The sequence below is a fragment of the Perna viridis genome, chromosome 9, assembly GCF_037379345.1.
Source record: "Perna viridis isolate PV_CMFRI_1.1 ecotype Kerala chromosome 9, ASM3737934v1, whole genome shotgun sequence".
In the NCBI taxonomy this organism is placed as follows: domain Eukaryota; kingdom Metazoa; phylum Mollusca; class Bivalvia; order Mytilida; family Mytilidae; genus Perna; species Perna viridis.
The window spans coordinates 24,946,910-24,966,009 of NC_142453.1; the positions used below are offsets into that span (position 1 = coordinate 24,946,910).

General features: G+C 31.2%; 1 protein-coding gene across 6 annotated transcripts in view; it reads right to left on the reverse strand.

Annotated features, from left to right (window-relative positions):
* LOC148607478 (uncharacterized) overlaps positions 1 to 19,100 on the reverse strand; it is a 33,024-nt gene that overhangs the window by 3,023 nt on the left and 10,901 nt on the right. For 2 of the 6 annotated variants that reach the window (XM_088547096.1, XM_088547095.1), the window contains exons 2-7: positions 13,242 to 13,819; positions 10,286 to 10,408; positions 8,386 to 8,544; positions 6,282 to 6,397; positions 5,468 to 5,567; positions 3,036 to 3,734 (exon numbers count right to left, since the gene is read on the reverse strand). In XM_088547096.1, coding sequence (XP_088403222.1) covers positions 3,537 to 3,734; positions 5,468 to 5,567; positions 6,282 to 6,397; positions 8,386 to 8,544; positions 10,286 to 10,408; positions 13,242 to 13,538 — 993 coding nt within the window. In that variant the 5' untranslated portion in view covers positions 13,539 to 13,819 and the 3' untranslated portion in view covers positions 3,036 to 3,536. Of the gene's footprint in view, positions 1 to 3,035; positions 3,735 to 5,467; positions 5,568 to 6,281; positions 6,398 to 8,385; positions 8,545 to 10,285; positions 10,409 to 13,241; positions 13,820 to 14,603; positions 14,799 to 14,828; positions 14,907 to 19,100 lie in introns of those variants that run through there. The other 4 variants (XM_088547101.1, XM_088547100.1, XM_088547097.1 and 1 more) reach the window with 3 other exon arrangements.

Consider the following 19,100-nt stretch of genomic DNA (forward strand, 5'->3'; position numbering starts at 1 on the left):
AAGAAGTTGTCCAACAATTTTGACTCAAGAAGTCTTTGGTAGGACTTATCACAAGATCTTTTCAACAATTGAAAGTTTCTTTTTATCTATCATAGTTTTCAAGATATTGACTGAAAACTATTAAAAAGAAGTCATTTTTCCCCTTTGAAGGGCAATAACTCTTACAAGGAATCTGAAGACTTTTATAGTCCTAATAATATGGATCATTTTAACTATTGAAAGAATTTGGATAAACCCAACGGTTTTGGAGATATATGTGAAAAACTAGTCTGACCCCTATGTTCTATTTTTAGTAATGGAGGCCATGTTTTTCGAGAAATCGAAAATCCCCACATCAGCTCTATGCAGGATACCCCAAGAAACATTCATACCAAGTTTGTTTTCAATTGGTCAAGTAGTGTTAGAGGGGAAGATTTTTGAAAGCAATAACATTAAAAATAGCAAAAATCGTTGAAAAAGGGCAATAACTTCAACATGGCTCAACGAATTAAAACCAAAATATGACCAGAGATAGATCTCATCATGCTGAACACTTATACCCATGTCAACATTCAGCTAAACCTTACAGTTTAGGAGATATATGTTAAAAACTACTGTCTGACCCCTATGTTCTATTTTTAATAACGGCGGCCATGTCTTTTGATGAATCAAAAATCCCCACATCAGTTCTACGCAGGATACCCCAAGGATCATTCATACCAAGTTTGGTTCTAATTAGTCAAGTAGTTTCAGAGGAGAAGAGTTTTGTATAATTGTTAACGACAACGACGGACAACAGATGACGACGATGCCTGACGCCAAGTGATGGCAATAGCTCACATGGCCTTTGGATACCTGTTTAGATAGGATTTTTGCATTCTTATTGAAAATTTTCAAGTTTAAGATAGCAGAAGTACGGATTAGCAGAATGACATGCAAGTATTAGGTATGTACAGAATATTGATCAATAGGGCCTACAAAGTCACATCCTTTGACCAGTTGTTTCACAAGTACAGATAATTTCATGTACAAAGCCTTGGAATAATAATAAGTTTGCCTCAATGTAAAAATAATCATTTTTTTAGTCAGTAATAATAATATGAAGGTTACTGATTTAGTCAAGCAAATGATCATCATCTAAAATAGAAATGGTCATAGAGGAACATATTTATTTAGTACATATTACTACCCTACCCTCCCACCAAATATGAATAAATAAAAAAGCAAGTTTAAGGAGGCAGACCTAGGGTAAGGGACACAACTCTTACAAATCATTGGAATGTTTGTATTCACCATTTAACATCAAATCTCATGTAAGCATCAAAGTAACTTGGACTGATTTCATTCTGTTTCAAAGGAAAGCTTGAAAGGCTTTGGTAATTGAATATGATACAAACATATCACTGATTTCAAGAGTTATGTCCCTTACTCTAGGTCTACCTCCTTAAACATCAATCTTTATTTCTTGTACATATCTCTTTGTAATGCATAAATAAAGTACCAGTAAGTGTTATTGATGAGAGCAAATAATGTGTGGAGCAATAAGAAATTGTGATAGACAAGTGACAAATTAAACAAATTTACTTGCTAGAAAATAGAACATTCTTGAATCTTTTTAAGTCCTTTGAAAATAAATGTCTATTGAACACTTTATTATCAAAGTGATTTTGGCTATCACTTAAAAATCAAATGTTTGTTGTAAGTAAATACAAATTCTATTAAAAATGTTTTAAATCTTAAAGTAAGAGAAAAATCTGGATCTTTTTACAGGTCTAAAAAATTCACATATCAGGGGATACCTCTTGAATATAGCATACTATACTTCATACTGTGCTTTCTGCAATAAAATATAACTATGGGGACTTATAATAAATTGGTTGCTATCTTAATTGTTAAAACTGACATATTCTTCATCTGGGACTTCCCTTATTTTATTAGTGTAAAAAAATTTGCTATCTTATATGACTTGCTTCAAAGGCCTTAAGACAACAGCAATGGTAAAACTTTGATAAACTTATGACCAATGTCATAGATGTATGACCATCTTATGACCAATGTCATAGATGTATGACAATCTTACGACCAATGTCATACATGTATGATCATCTTATTTCCAACATCATAAATGTATGACCATCTTATGACCAATGTCATAGATGTATGACCATCTTACGACCAATGTCATAGATGTATGATCATCTTATTTCCAACGACATAGATGTACAGCCATCTTATGATCAATGTCATAGATTTATGACCATCGTATTTCCAACGACATAATGTATAATCACTTATTTCCAAGGTCATAGATATGCTTTACCAATGTTACAACAGAATTCTTTTCCAAAACAATCATCATTATATGAAACACATAGGTTGCATCTTTTAATACATATGAATAAATTTAGCTACAGCTCATGGTAAAATAATACCAGCCCATGGTCAAACAATGGTAAAATGGAGTTTCCATGATTTATTTCTTAATTATACTTCAGTATTCATTTCCTATATCAAATCAAGTTTAATAATTTAACTGATTAATCGAAAAGGCCTTGTATGTCCTATTTATTCTACCTAGAAGATTTTGAATAAAATGATCCACAGTTCAAAGTTTGTGTGCAGAACAAGTTACAATACTTTACATCTGACTGTTATATTCTTCTCATTCTTAACTTTTTTCCATTTCAATTATTATCATATTCATTTTTTACTATTCATTAATTCATAATTAATTGTCCTATTTTGTTTTCTTTTAACAATAATGAAAGTCAGATTCCAGCACTAATCTACTGAAAAATCATAATCCTAGCTCCCTCTAAAATACCACATATCACAATAATAAATGCATGCATATTTTTGAAATGAGAAGCACTGTAATTTTTTGGTATTCCCTACTTATAATGTAAACAGAATTATCTTCCATTTACAGAGTTATCAATATATAAGGGCCTAAAAAAATTCTGTGTTTCCTGTAACATCTCCTTCAAAATCAGGGTCGGTAGGTAGGTTTGCACGACATCGAAACCCACCAGCTTTGCTGCCTCTATTATGACACCAATGAATACTGAACATGTAATAGCCACGGCCATGTTGTTTTTTTTAATTTTTTAATGAAATTTGAACCTCTACATCAGAGGGCAAGGTGATTCTATTAAAAAACTGATGATGGAAATGCCGAAAATCCATTTTTTTTACATCATAAAAAAAAAATTAGGGTTGGCCTAATTAAAGGATTTTTGTTATGGCTAAATCCATTTCATCTTGCATCTGCCTCACTCTGTCTAACTCATTTATCTTTTGAGGATCAAAAACATAAATTATAATAAAGTATGCGATTGTCTTCAAGTTGACATGTTTTCTAAAAAAAATCTAAAAAAAAGTGGTTATGTCCTATTTGATCAATACAACATACATGACAAAAAGGAAGAAAATTCCTGCAAATGGGCGGTAACTCTGTGGCCCACAGTAAGGAAAAGATTATAAAAAGTGTCATGCTGAAGGAATCATGTGATACCAAGAACAGTTTAGGATTACAAAAAGGAGAAGCACACAAAGAACTATTTAAAGCTCAACTTTGATGAATTAATGCCACGTGAATTATCCACCATTTTCATCAACTGTTCTTGTTGTTTTAATTGAGTTTGAAATTTTGTTACAAGTCCCTTAAGATCTTTTATTGATTTGTCCTTTTCCTTGCTTTCTTTTACAGCTGTCTCATATTTCTGAGTCAAATCAAAACAATTGCTGCATGCCCCCTGAAAAATTAGCGAGGAAATCAAAGTTGTCCTTGAAAACACACACTTTCAAAGAAATGTTGTACAGTACTGTACATACAAATATAGGCTTGAATCTCATATGAAAATGTACTTTTTTTTTAACTATTTACACAGCTACATATTTCTAAGCTACTCTAATATGAAATGATAATATGAAAATAAAAGAGAAATTATAATTTCACAAATATAAAGGAAGGCTAAATTTCTTCACACAGCCTCAGCTGAAGGAAATATTATTGTACAAATGGAGATATTGTATCAGTGATTTCCCTAGAGCCATTTAGCATCACATTGCCCTAATGCTATATTTTTTACCAGGTTGCTATCTGAAAAGAACTTTCAATAGGGTCAAATACAAATGTGATACTATAATTTTTAGGGTTACAAGGATGCTATCTGTAAATCTAAGGGAGAACACTGATTATAAGTTACACAAAGAAAGTTAATGTATATTTGAATATTCATGATGTTAATAATTCTAATCATGAGATTATTCATGCTAATAGCCGTTTTTTGATTGGTCGAGAACATTGTTGCCAGAAAGTTCATACATGCATATACTTTGCCAGATTGTTCATACATGCATGAACGCCAGTGAACTTAAAACCAATATGGCGGCCGTGTAGTTCGAAAGAGTGTGGCAACAGCATAATAAGAATAGTTTATTACATGCCTTCATCCATTCATTGAGTTTGGGAGCTCCGTGATCCGTTCATAAATGCATAAATGACCGAAAATAGCTGTTCAATCCTACACACAATAAGCAATAAATATATTGTTTTTAAAAGTTTTGTAAAAACAGACAAAACAAAGAAATATGTGAGTGATGGATCACAAATGATTCAATTACAAAAAAAGAAAAAGAAAAAAAGTCCATGATAAACAGGAGGTTGTTGTCAAATTTTCCTGAAAATGAATAGTTATGGCATAACTACAGGAATAATGATTTAAATTTCAAGCTCCTGTGATGAGTAGTTGCAGAGAAAAGTGTGGAGGAAAAAATTGTTACCTATGAACATACGGACAAGGGCAAAACAGTATACAGGTACACCCTTTCCTTCAGAGCGGGGGTATAATTAAAGCTGTTATCATTACAGAGACCATTTTACTAGGTCAACAAATTAAGTGGAAATTGGCAAAATTGGAAGTAAATATACAATAAAAAAAGAATCATAATGGTAAAATCCGGATTTGAAATAGCAGAAATCCACTAAATAATGGAAGAAAATCATACCCGTCATTGTAAAATGATATCAAATGCAGTTGATACTAAAGTAAATTTTACATAAACAAAACAATTATCAATACTATCTACATTTAATTCAATGAAGCCATACAGTAAAACTTGTTTAGATCATATCCTTTATAAATATTTTCTCATGGAGTGAGGAGACAATTTTCTGAAAACTTAATCATAAATTTTAAAAGTGTGTTTCCTGTAAACACTTCCATAAAATTCAGTTAATTTTTCAAAGGTCACATCAATTCCTTGGAAAACAGGGTCTGTCTAATGAATGATCTGTATGTTTTACACTTCTCCTTGGCAAAACTTTTATCAAATCCTTTAAAAAAAAATTGAAGAAATGCCCATCACAATTCAGTGGTCCCCATAAACTGTGATTAAGTAAACAGAACATAAATTCTAAATAGGTTAAGTTTACACAGGTTTCACTGTATATAATCATACTACAGGTTCAATTGGTTATACAAACCTTAGATTTAAAAGATTTTAATTTCATTCTGAGTGTATCACACTCTTCCTGTAACCGTGACAACTCTTTAGTTAATTCTTCTAGTTGTTGCTGTCTTTCCCTAAAAGAATACAGTACAATAAACCTTTTTCATATTCCTGACCTAAAATTTTGAGCAAAAGAAAGTACCCTTCCAACGCGACAGACTAGTTTTCTGTCTGATTAGGGCAGTACACAGCAGTAGACTTCAAATTCAAATATCTGACTAATTGTAGCTATGGTAATTACTTGATTACTTTTGAATCATTTAGTTACTTACCAAAGTTTAAAAAGTTTAAGTTTCAAAGAAAAATGTTAACTGTTCTTCCCTTTCCCAATGAGACCACCAACCAGTCTGTCGGGTATTGAGAAACTTGATAAAATGGCTTGCATTCCATAAATATGAAAAACGACAATATTGTTATTATTTTTTTCTCTGGTGTTCTGATTTCAGTGTAGTTAACCAAGAAGAACAAATCATCACACAAACAATAACTTTCTTCATGTTACATTTCCACAAATCCATTTTATTGCTGGATATTGGAAGGTAGGTATATATTAGCATTATGATGAAACCTTCACAAGACTTGCAAAACTCACAACTTGAGGGACCAAAATGCATGCATTATTATTTTCATGGAGCTGCTTGTTGCATTTCGATAGTAAGATTTTTTTTTTAAATTTGCTATCTGATTTTTATTGTTATTGACACACAAGGACACATGTGATGAAACAACTTTTTCTACCAAAAAAAAAAATTGAGAATCTAACTATGCAATGGGTCAAGAGTACCTACCATGAATTGCCTTTCAGGGCATCAGCCATTTGTTTTTTTAATCTATTTAATTTTTCATCTCTTAAAGCTAATTCTTTATCTTTCAGATCTGTTAACTCCTTCAGCTTCACATCCATCTGGAAAATGTGTCATATTAAAGGAATGTTTTTAAGTAACTGTCTTATTAAAAATCATGCAAAGTTTGAAAAATGTGAGACACCCCAAAAAACGCACATATTTTTATTTTTGTAATCAAGTTGTTTTATGGGTCTATACTATGAAATGTGTAATTATTTATTCAAATCTGCCTGCTCTTAGCAGATAAACAACAGTGAAAATTCAATAGATTCTATTGTATTTGAGTGTCATTTACAGAGATATCACCCTTAATTTTGAAATCTACAGAGCATTCTACATAATTTTTATCTCCAAAGAACATGTATTATATGAAAAAAATGAATATTAATTTCTGTTTACTATGGCAATTTAAACAAAATATCAAAAATACAAATATGTAGGCTTTTTACCCATAAATGACATTTTGCATGATTCTTAGCCGGAGTGCTACTTAAAACCAGGATCATGCAAAAATATATACATACAAGTACATGAAATTTAAGATACTATAGAAAAAAGGTTAATAGAAGGGAAGTCCTTTCGGAGACAACAAATGGTCGTACTTTTTCTAAAACATACTTGAATACTAGATACTATGAAAGTGTTTCTATTTGTTGGAATCATTTTTGTGTGTGTGTTTTTTTTAATTGTGCTAGTTTGTGGGTTCTAATACTAATGGACCAGGTAATATTATCACAGTTTGCAATTTAAATTTAATCATTACTTTGGAAGTTAAATTTATGGTATTACTGAACCAAGAAGTCTAAAAGATTGGAACCCCATAAAAAAAATTCCTTCACAATAATCAGATGTTCTTTAAGAAATAGTTGATAGAGGATATGGTATTGTATTCATGAACACATGGACTAGGTCTTATATATTCAATTATTTTATACAGAGCTTTAGAGATATAAAATATAGGGTTTGTAAGTCTCGTTCTAGTTTCAGTTTCTGTTAAGGAATTTCCTATGTACAATGTATTGAAATGGGAAGACCAATCTGCATTTTATTGTTTACTTCCGGGAAATTAAAACGCTGCATCACAATGCTAAATCTTCTATTTCATGTTTTTCTTTACATTTTTATCTTGTAGAAATAGATATTTTTTTTATCAGTTTTTTTTTTACACAGAAAGATATTTAGCTTTTTGTATTGGATGCAATGCTATGTTAATGATGAATCTCAATGCATTTGAATGGAAGACAAGCACCCATTCTCATGAAACCACGGCGTCATGAGATGAGACTTACATACACTATTTAATATAAAAGTCCAACCTGTGAGTAAATGAGTACACCACCATACCTAACATGAATAAATATTAGTCTAATATGACAAAAAAAGACTATTTCGGCATCTGAATTGCCAAGGAGTAGATATTGTGAATTATACTGTTTGACGTTTGTAGGATGTCATATCAGAATTTGCTTCTTTATTTACAAATCAGGTATTTAGATCAATGACTATGCAGAACCATTTGCTTTTTATGCAATCTGTTATCTTGCCAAGAATTAAATCTTATTGGGTATTTGAACAAATCCACTATGAAATACTGTTATGACTGGCTTTCTTTGATTTAAACTTTTTAAGGTCAGCTCAACTAAAATAAAATTATGCAAGTCGTATAAGTTACAACTTAAAACCCAGTAAACTCCATGTTACATCATAAAAGGGTCAGTACAGTTTTATTGAATTAATGGAATTTATGTTTCAATCAACAAAAATATAAGAGAGCCTTAATACCAATACTTACGACAGCAATTTATAAAAGGTTAAGATTTTACGTCATTTGCAAGAATATGAGTGTAAAAAAAAAAAAATGTCAAATTTTTGTTCAAAGCCATTCAAAAAAATACTTTTATCTCAATATCTGATATTTATCTGTCCTAAAAACATGTTAGAATGTGATATCATTATATTTTGCATAAAATTTGATCAGAAATCAACCTGTTCATGAAAATATTTAACCTCAGGTACCAAGCAAGTTAAAAATAACATCTGGCCTTACCTCCTCTTGAAATTTCTTAAATAATTCTTCATTGCGTTTGGCTATTTGTTTATTTTCCTCTTTACTGGCCTCTAACTCTTTCTTTATACTCTCTAAACTATTTTTAGTATTGCTGTGTGACTGATTCTCTTGTTCCAACTTATCATTATAGTTTAGCTCCTAAAATAAACAAGTTATTCAGTTACAGGTACTTACCATCGCTAAATAACAAGGACATAATAGGGTATGTAAGTCTCGTCACATGACTCCGTGGTTTCGTAAGAATGGGTCCTAGACTACCATTCAAATGTATGGAGATTTGTCATTAATACAGCATTGAGTTCAATATTAAAAGCGAAGTATCATTTTTGGGTAAAAATACTGATTAAAAATGACAATAATCAAGTTCTAAGCGATAAAAATGTTAAGGAAAGCATAAAATAGAAGATTTTGCATTGTGAAGCAGCGTTTGAATTTCCCGGAAGTACACACTAAAATGCATATCGGTCTTCAGATTTAAATACGTTCTACAATGGAATTTCCGGAAGAGAAATTGAAACTAAAACGAGACTTACAAACCCTATACTGTAAATGCAGTAATTTTCACTATCACAACAGTGGAAAGATATGCCTGATAAATAGTAAATGCAAAATTGAATTTTGACACTTTCAACTTCAATCATTTTTTAAAACCACAAAAATTACTATCGAACTTACTGAAGAATATGTTCAGTCAAAAGAATCTACGAAAACTAATTCATTTACAAAAGTACTCAAAGTAAATAATCACATGTTTGATAGCCATGAGTGATCACTCATACTGGGAGCTCAATCATGTATACTGATCTTGTATTGTTATATGGATGATAAAATTATGATAAGAATGCTTATACAAGTATAGAAATTCTATGGAAGTTCAGAACAAGACAAATGTAGAGTTATTTCATATTTCATGTAATACATGCACTTAGAGGTTTCATAATAAGTGTAAGCTGAATATGAAATAATATGAACTCAAGTTATCTAATTTCATCATTATAACAAACAAGCCAAGATCAAATAAAGCAAGTTGATATTTTATGATATTCAAGTTTCACAAGATAGTAAATGAATATCAATTTGAATGTTTGGCCGTTTGATATTCTGCATTTGCCATGGTGGAAATTCTCGTGAAGTACGGCATCAGTTGTTCAGGAGTACAACACAAGAAACATCACAACATGGCTTTTGACCAATCAGATTATATAGACAATGCATCTCAAAAACATAACAACCAATTTTGATATCATTTATTCATATCACATTGTCGCATGGTATGATATTGCAAATATCTAGCCATTTAAGAAGTAGAAAAACAACAAAACCAAAGAAAATATTCAAAACTAAGTACAGTACACACAGACAAAAACTGTTAAAGAAAAGTTGAATGTAATAAAATTGATTGATATAACAGGAAATTCACTACCGATAACGTATTCAAACAGGAAAGATACATGAAGATGCATAAAATATTATCTTGAATTTAAAATAACACTTGATGTACAGTACCTGGACCAATCTGTGCAGGTAAAATTGTGATTGGTTATTGATCACCCATCAGTTTCAAATCAGTCATCGATCTGTCAAACCGATCCAATAAACCGTTGATCGCATCACGTGATCACAGAGCAGTCAATATTTATTCTAGATTCTGTTATTTTGTTTGTTAATTTTTACACATATTTACATAATGCAGCATCAACCTATCATCCGTCATTTTACATAACAAAAGTGCGACCAGATCAGTCACAAATTATTGGTTATCGATCAGTCAGCGATCAATCAGTCAACAGACATTGATCCATCAAAAAGTTGTGCTGATTGGTTCAGAGACTGTAATTGTATTTACATCGTGACCTACATCTACAAAACACTAAAATACCTGATCTTTAAGCTGACTTTCTAAGTTAGCTATAGTAATATCCTTTTCTACTATTTGGGCTTTCAGTTCTTCAATTATCTTCAGCAGTTCAGCAATTTTCTTTTGCAAATCTTTTTCCCTTGCCTATAAGAAGAAAAATGCAGTTTTTATTTTGAAATTTAAAAAAAAAATACAATCATCATAAAACTAAGTAGTTGTCTCAACTCAGTGCAGACAATAAACATTTTTCTTCCTTTCCCAATATTTCAAATAATTTCTATTGGAAAAGTACAATGTATAAAACAGAATAATAAATGATCTTATTCATACTGCAATTGGACCAGGAATTAGGCTTTCACAGATGTTTTAAGTGTAATTTTCAAGACAGTACAAAAAAGTACATGTATGATTAATTTAACCTTTTTTTTTGGTGAAGCTGACAGCTTTTATCACCTTTAGTCCTTGGATAAGCACTCAGCCTGAAGTGGAGATATCTAGGTGAAATATGATCCATGGATCTGGTCTAATATGAATTCTAATATAACATGCTTCATAGCCCTTTAGACCACAGGCCATGGTAAAAAAATGATAAACACATGACCGACATTTTTTGCAACACATATGCTGCATCTATTAAAAAAAACATGAAGAAACTAGTCCAATTAGAATCAAAATAAATAACGGAATCTCCATTTTATCATTGTTTTACCACAGGCTGGCTATTTATGTCGTTATTTAACCCCTCGCTATCACTCAAGGTAAAACAATGCCACATACATGGCCAGCCCATGGTTAAACATGATAGAATGGAGATTCCTTAATTTTTTTCTCATACTACATTTAATCAATATATTCACCAAATTACAACTTTTAATTCCAAGTTTTACAAAATTAGACAACATCAATTTTGTGTATGAATGTAACAGTATAGTTCATCCCAATATATCATGAAGACTACATTGTAACTAACATTGTAGACTGTATATAGATAAGAACATCCATTGATTTATAATTCCTATTACCCTATTCCCGATTCACTTGATTAATGAAATGTGTAACTTACACAGGCAAATATTTTTCACGTGAAATTCATGTTAATCGAGCTTCACATGAAATTCATCTGAAATTCACATAAAATTAACATGATTTTCATGAGAAATTCACTAAACACGAATTTCATGTGAACATTTTGTGTGAATTTCACATGAAGTCTCCATTCACCCGAATTTCACGTGAACTCTGTCACTTACTTTACTTGCTCAATTCAGGTGAAAATCATATGAAATTTGTGTGAAAATCACATGAAATGATTTTGCCTGTGTAAAAGTACTTTTATGGATGTAACCTGACTTCTGTGTAAGAACAAATGGTTATCACATACCCTAACTTTTAACCTAACAACAAACCTCTCAAAAAGCCAAGAAAGGATTAAAAGATTAAGACCATAAACCAGTTATCTTGATAAAATCTATTATGAGCATGTTTACATTTCTATAAATTGGTGTTTGCATAACAATTCAAATCTCAAAAGGGCTGATTTGATATTTTATTGAGAGTTACTTTAAATACCCACTTAATCATTCAAGTCCATGTCAATTTCATGAGGTTGTTTTGATACCCCTTTTAAAAATAAAGTTAATGGTAAATATATGTTAATTTTTCTCATATGTCTAGTCTATAATTATTTGCCATGCACTAAAAATGGTTCTCTTGTATATCACATAAATATATTCAAAAGATTTTCAAGGTTAAGTCTAGTTTGTAGCTATAAATTTATCATTTTATTGGTGAGAAAAGAAAAGTACATGTACTTGGACTTGGTGTCATGTGATTGCCCATCAAATCTTTTAGTACTGGTACATAAAATGTACCTGATGTCCATAGAACTTGAGGTCATAAGTTCAAAGGTCAGTCTATAGTCAGAAAGTTACATGGGACATCCTGAAGTTAAACATTCATTATGAAATATATTTCAGACTTGTTTGATCAAAACTCAAATTCACTTTTTTCCCCTGCATGCACATAAGTAGTCAAAAACTTCAATAATTTCTGTCTAACCAACTGAATTTTTGTCTGACATGTCTGTCAGTCAGGTCGTATTTCATAATCACTGCTGTAACAGGACTAAGGGTTTTAAAAATTATATGTGAAAATTCAGTTTGAACAAAAAATTGAATCAAAGTACACTCTTCCAATTTAGGTACTTTTGAAAAAAAAAACAGTGGTATGCAGTTTTTATAAAAAAACAAAATTATGTTCAGGGTTTCAAATTAGTTATTCAGTTTGATGGACTGACAGGTTCATGACTTCTTCAGTACTGTACATAGAGGAATCACTGGTCTTGCATAAATTTATTTCCCTTTTCTTTACTTTAATGAAAAATCTGTGGATTTTTTTCAATTTCAAAACAAAACAAATAAAAATAGATTATCACATAAATTAGAATTCAAAAATGTGAGTTTTTTTCTAATTTTTATAGTAAGTTTACACCCTTGACACATTTTCAGCAATAATAAACATCTCAATGATATCCAAATTTACACTTCATTGAAAACAATTTTAGGAAAGCTCTAAATTAGACTTCATTGAGTATGAGTACAATTATACATGTATGTTTATGGAAAAGCTCTCACCTTAGACACTAGTAACTCTTCACTCCATTGAGTACAATTATACATATAAGTTTACGGTAAAGCTCTCACCTTAGACTCTTGTCACTCTTAACTCCATTGAGTACAATTATACATGTATGTTTATGGAAAAGCTCTCACCTTAGACTCCTGTAAGTCTTAATTCATCGAGTACAATTTTACATGTAAGTTTATAGAAAAGCTCTCACCTAAGACTCCTGTAATTCTTCACTTCATTGAGTACATTTACATATCTATGTTCATGGAAAAGCTCTCACCCTAGACTCTTGTAACTCTTAAAATCATTGAGTACAATTATACATGTAAGTTTACAGAAAAGCTCTCACCTTAGACTCTTGTAACTCTTTTTTGTCCACCATATTCTCCATGGATCTACTACTAGAGCTGGAGTCAGATTTGGCAGACTGGGTTTTAGGTTTAGGTTCCTCTTTAGCCTTTGGAGGTGGGACATTCATTGCATTGCCATGGATTCCAACATTGTCCATTTTGGTCTTTTCAACAGTTTTTGTAAATTGCTGAAGTTTTGGCACTCGGTCATTCCCTACACTATGCTTTACAGCACCAAGTGGACGCAGACTTCCCTTGCTAGTCACATTACGGGAACTAACAGTCTTACTCGCCATATTTCTTTACCCTAACTTTCAAACAGTAATATATATATAGAAGTCAAAGGAACTCACATTTTGACCATCCGCTTTAAGAAGTTAAAGTAAATCCTCAGATATTTCACAATAAATTCTATATTATATTCCTCAAGTTATTTCAAGCATATAACTGTAAATCTTCTGAACAGACAATAAAATCTTCGATCTGATGTCTTGTATTTCTTTACTTTTAATTCAATCTCCAAACTATGCTTACATTATTGCAGTAGATTAACAGTCCATTGTCAGTTCAGGCAAATCTACAAAATAAAAGAACTTTTTAAAAGAAACTGTATAAATCTGTACAGTTGATTTGTTTTCATTGATAAAAGAATTAAAATCAATACTAAGTCCAGCTTGATTTACATATTTGTAAATAAAATAAACTTTAAATCAAGGCACAGTTTGAAGGTACTAAAACAACCCCTTATAAACACAAACATGGAGTTAAAATGAAAATTTGTACAGTGAATAACTCCAATAAAGAAACTAAAGAAACTGATTCAATGTTAAAAAAAAATATACCGTGTCAAGAAATTAGTACAAAGGATTCTAATCAAAACAGTATACATGGTTCCTGAAGTGTGTCATGTATTAGATACATTTTTCAATTGACAAATTGTGTTGACACATTCCTTTTATAATGCTTAATTCATCGGATTATTATTTTCTCTGATAATCAATAACATGAGTTATACTTAAAAATATTGAAATGTTTTCCCACTCAACTGCAAGAAATTTAAGAAATTAAAGATTCACAGTATGGAAAAAATTGAACACAATTGGCTGATGAAAATGATGTTTTTTCCTTACAATGTACTGTAAAAGCAGCCTAAACCTCTTGGAACCAACACTAAAAGGTTCATTCAGTGACAGCTGGTACATTTGTTAACATATACTGTAAACCTACTAATTTCCGCTATTTTTGCAGTAGATAGAATACTGTTAAAAATAGTACCTGTGAAATGGATTTTTAAACTTTTAAGCACTAAAATATTTTTTGAAACTGGGAAAAATTAGCAACCACTAAATTAATATGTTTACAGTATTCAGCATCAAGTTTCCTCAAGTTGGATTAGTTTCATGGTGACTATTTATCAAAGCAGAGTGAGGTGAAAACAATTTTGGGGCTGTATTTTCAACATAATTTCATCATTTTTTTTCTGGCATTTTGTTATATACATGTACATGTATGTATAAGATCTACAATTTTTTTCAACTTTCGGAAGTAATTATTGATTACTTTACAATTTAAATAATAAACTTAACATTTTGGAATGAATGCAAGCACCATCTCCTAAGCCAGTCCATATCTATAATATTAGAAGCTTGAATACATTGTAAGTAAACATATGTCAAAAATAAATGAACCTAAAATTTGGTCCTCACGTCTTCATTACAGACCACAAAGGAATTTTGTCTCATATTAAACCTTTAAACTTAAGTAGCACTCCAGATAAGAATCATGCAAGATGTTATTCATGATTGGAAAGCCTACATATTTTCCTTTTTGATATTTTATTTAAAGTGTTTTAGTAAACAAAAATTAACAAGTGACTTTTCATCTTAGAAGATAAAAATTATATAGAATGTACTGGACAATTCAAAATTCAAGGAGATAACTCAGTAAATGACACTAAAATACAATAGAAACTATTGAATTTTCAATTTGGATTACATGTATCTCCTAAGAACAGACAGTTTGGAATGAATAATTATACAAATGTATACATTTCATCATATAGACCTATAAAGGAACTTAATAAGAAAAAAAAATATGTAGCCTTTTTTAGGGTGTATCACATTTTACAGAATTTGCATGATTCTTACAAAGACTATTACTCAAGATATTGATATCATAAGTTCATACAGTTCAATCAAATTCTTTTCAGACAAAATTTATGAACAATAAACACCTTGTATCAAGTTTTGTTTATGTACAAATTAAATAATCAATTATGTTTCATGATTAAGTAAATAACATGTTTGTAATATTTATAACCATCTGCGTAAAAATAAACAGAACAAAATGGTAACAATACACCATAAAAGAATCTTAAAGCGTTTTATACAAATATCATAGTTACTCAACAATAGGATTGCTCAGACTTTGTCAAACTGAAATAAGGTTAAGTTAAGACTGCTTCAGATACATATGTATGTCTCCAGTCAGTCTTGGTTTAAGGCTTTAATTCAAAAAGCATTGAATCAGTTTGGTTAAGTTGAGACTGCTTCAGATACAATATATGACATATGTATGTCTCCAGTCAGTCTTGGTTTAAGGCTTGAATTCAAAAAGCACTGAATCGGTTTGGTTAAGACTGCTTCAGAAACAATATATGACATATGTATGTCTCCAGTCAGTCTTGGTTTAAGGCTTTAATTCAAAGTGCACTGAATCGGTTTGGTTAAGACTGCTTCAGATACAATATATGACATATGTATGTCTCCAGTCAGTCTTGGTTTAAGGCTTTAATTCAAAAAGCACTGAATCGGATTGGTTAAGACTGCTTCAGATACAATATATGACATATGTATGTCTCCAGTCAGTCTTGGTTTAAGGCTTTAATTCAAAAAGCACTGAATCGGTTTGGTTAAGACTGCTTCAGATACAATATATGACATATGTATGTCTCCAGTCAGTCTTGGTTTAAGGCTTTAATTCAAAGTGCACTGAATCGGTTTGGTTAAGACTGCTTCAGATACAATATATGACATATGTATGTCTCCAGTCAGTCTTGGTTTAAGGCTTTAATTCAAAAAGCACTGAATCGGTTTGGTTAAGACTGCTTCAGATACAATATATGACATATGTATGTCTCCAGTCAGTCTTGCTTTAAGGCTTTAATTCAAAAAGCACTGAATCGGTTTGGTTAAGACTGCTACAGATACAATATATGACATATGTATGTCTCCAGTCAGTCTTGCTTTAAGGCTTTAATTCAAAGTGCACTGAATCGGTTTGGTTAAGACTGCTTCAGATACAATATATGACATATGTATGTCTCCAGTCAGTCTTGGTTTAAGGCTTGAATTCAAAGTGCACTGAATCGGTTTGGTTAAGACTGCTTCAGATACAATATATGACATATGTATGTCTCCAGTCAGTCTTGGTTTAAGGCTTGAATTCAAAGTGCATTGAATCGGTTTGGTTAAGTTAAGACTGCTACAGATACAATATATGACATATGTATGTCTCCAGTCAGTCTTGGTTTAAGGCTTGAATTCAAAGTGCACTGAATTGGTTTGGTTAAGTTAAGACTGCTACAGATACAATATATGACATATGTATGTCTCCAGTCAGTCTTGGTTTAAGGCTTGAATTCAAAGTGCACTGAATCGGTTTGGTTAAGTTAAGACTGCTACAGATACAATATATGACATATGTATGTCTCCAGTCAGTCTTGGTTTAAGGCTTGAATTCAAAGTGCACTGAATCGGTTTGGTTAAGTTAAGACTGCTACAGATACAATATATGACATATGTATGTCTCCAGTCAGTCTTGGTTTAAGGCTTTAATTCAAAAAGCACTGAATCGGTTTGGTTAAGACTGCTTCAGATACAATATATGACATATGTATGTCTCTAGTCAGTCTTGGTTTAAGGCTTTAATTCAAAAAGCACTGAATCGGTTTGGTTAAGACTGCTTCAGATACAATATATGACATATGTATGTCTCCAGTCAGTCTTGGTTTAAGGCTTTAATTCAAAAAGCACTGAATCGGTTTGGTTAAGACTGCTTCAGATACAATATATGACATATGTATGTCTCTAGTCAGTCTTGGTTTCAGGCTTGAATTCAAAGTGCACTGAATCTGTTTGGTTCAGTCAGTGGATTGTGTAACCGATTGCTGTTTAACATCTTGTAGTGTATATTTCAATGCATTTCAGGTCAAATGATCAGTCGCTCTATCTCTGATATGACAAGATCTTGGTAGAGAAACTGTAACTATTAATTTCCGTATATATGACTCAGCCTGGAATGGAACCCACAACCTTCAGCACTTGAGGCAACATACCATCACCTATTAACAAGTTGGTAGCCGTCAACTGACGAGAACCCAAATAGAATTTAAAAAGCATACATTGTCTTTAAAACAAACATTAAAGTTGCATGTATTATTTTCTGTAAGTCAAAATGCAAATCAACGAATGCTCTAAAGTCATAAAGTATAAAATTAAATCTATTTTCCATTTCAAAATTTGGAATTCAAAATTAACTTTCTCGGCATTATAATTAAGTTCCAGAAATATCATATTCAACTGTCCATGTGGCTATTATTTCACTTTCAAAGAATATTTTGAACACTGCACCTGGTCCATGCTCCCCATTTTAAGTGAAGTCTGAGTAGCTCATTTACTTTTGTTACTTTGTATGTATTATTTTGGTTATTTTATGTTTTTTGCTGTGTGTGTCTGTTTTCCATGTCTGGTCCTTTTCCCTGGATTACATTTTCTTTTATTTTGGCTACAATCTTGGTTCCCTTAATTACTCTTTAACATGAAATGGTATTTCTAGACCCTTGGAAGTATATGTATAAACAACAGGTACATTTATAATCATCCAATTTTTTTTGTCATTTCAAAATAAATATGTTGATACATACATTCATCAACACTGGAACAGGAATCTGCTTAAAAAATCTTACACTCTTATCCAGGAAAATAATCAGGGTTAGAAACTCTTAAATAAAATGAAATTCTTCTTAATGACAAAAATAGGGCATAAATGGAGCATAAGTAATACCCTGCAACATAATGCTGAAAAGGAGATGACAAAATTTCAAAATGTCTTAACTTCAGAAACTAGATTTTGCTGAAAACTGAAGTTAATCTGAATTTTATGGCACTTTATGCAAAGTTTAAAGTAAAAAAAAATGATCTGATCTCAAGTTACCATCTAGAAACTATTGGGGGATGGATAGATGGATGGACACACAGCTTTTTGGAGGGTATATTGTACTATGAATGCACTTTAATTTGTGAATACCAATTTTCCTGGATTCTTGAATTTACGGTTTTTAAAGTTTTTAGTATACACCTCAATGGAAACCTTCTTTTTATTGGAAACCAAATTTCATGATTAGGCCTACCCAGGAAAAGCACGAAAATTGGTATCCAACAAAAAATAGTACTTTCACAATATCACACAAAAACTTGCCACTTTGTGTGATGGGGTATAAAAATATACAGCTTTCAATAGGAAAATACATGCATCTTAAAAACAAAGTCGTGCAAATGGACTTTTTGTTGTTTTAATACAGGACAACCTTGGATATCCATCCCTATTATATGGTATTGAATTTAATCTACATTTACATTCTATATCTAAAGTAATCTGACCAAATATAAGACTCATCTATCTTGTGGTTAAATAAAAAGTGCATTAACATGTAATGTAAAAAAGTCCCATGTAAGTCCAAAATTAAACACAACAACAAAATATGTCTACCTACTTCTCATTAAAAACTAATAAAAAGACATTTATTTAAAAACATTCAATATAAGAGATGAAGAAAGATTAGTATACAAGTAACTTGT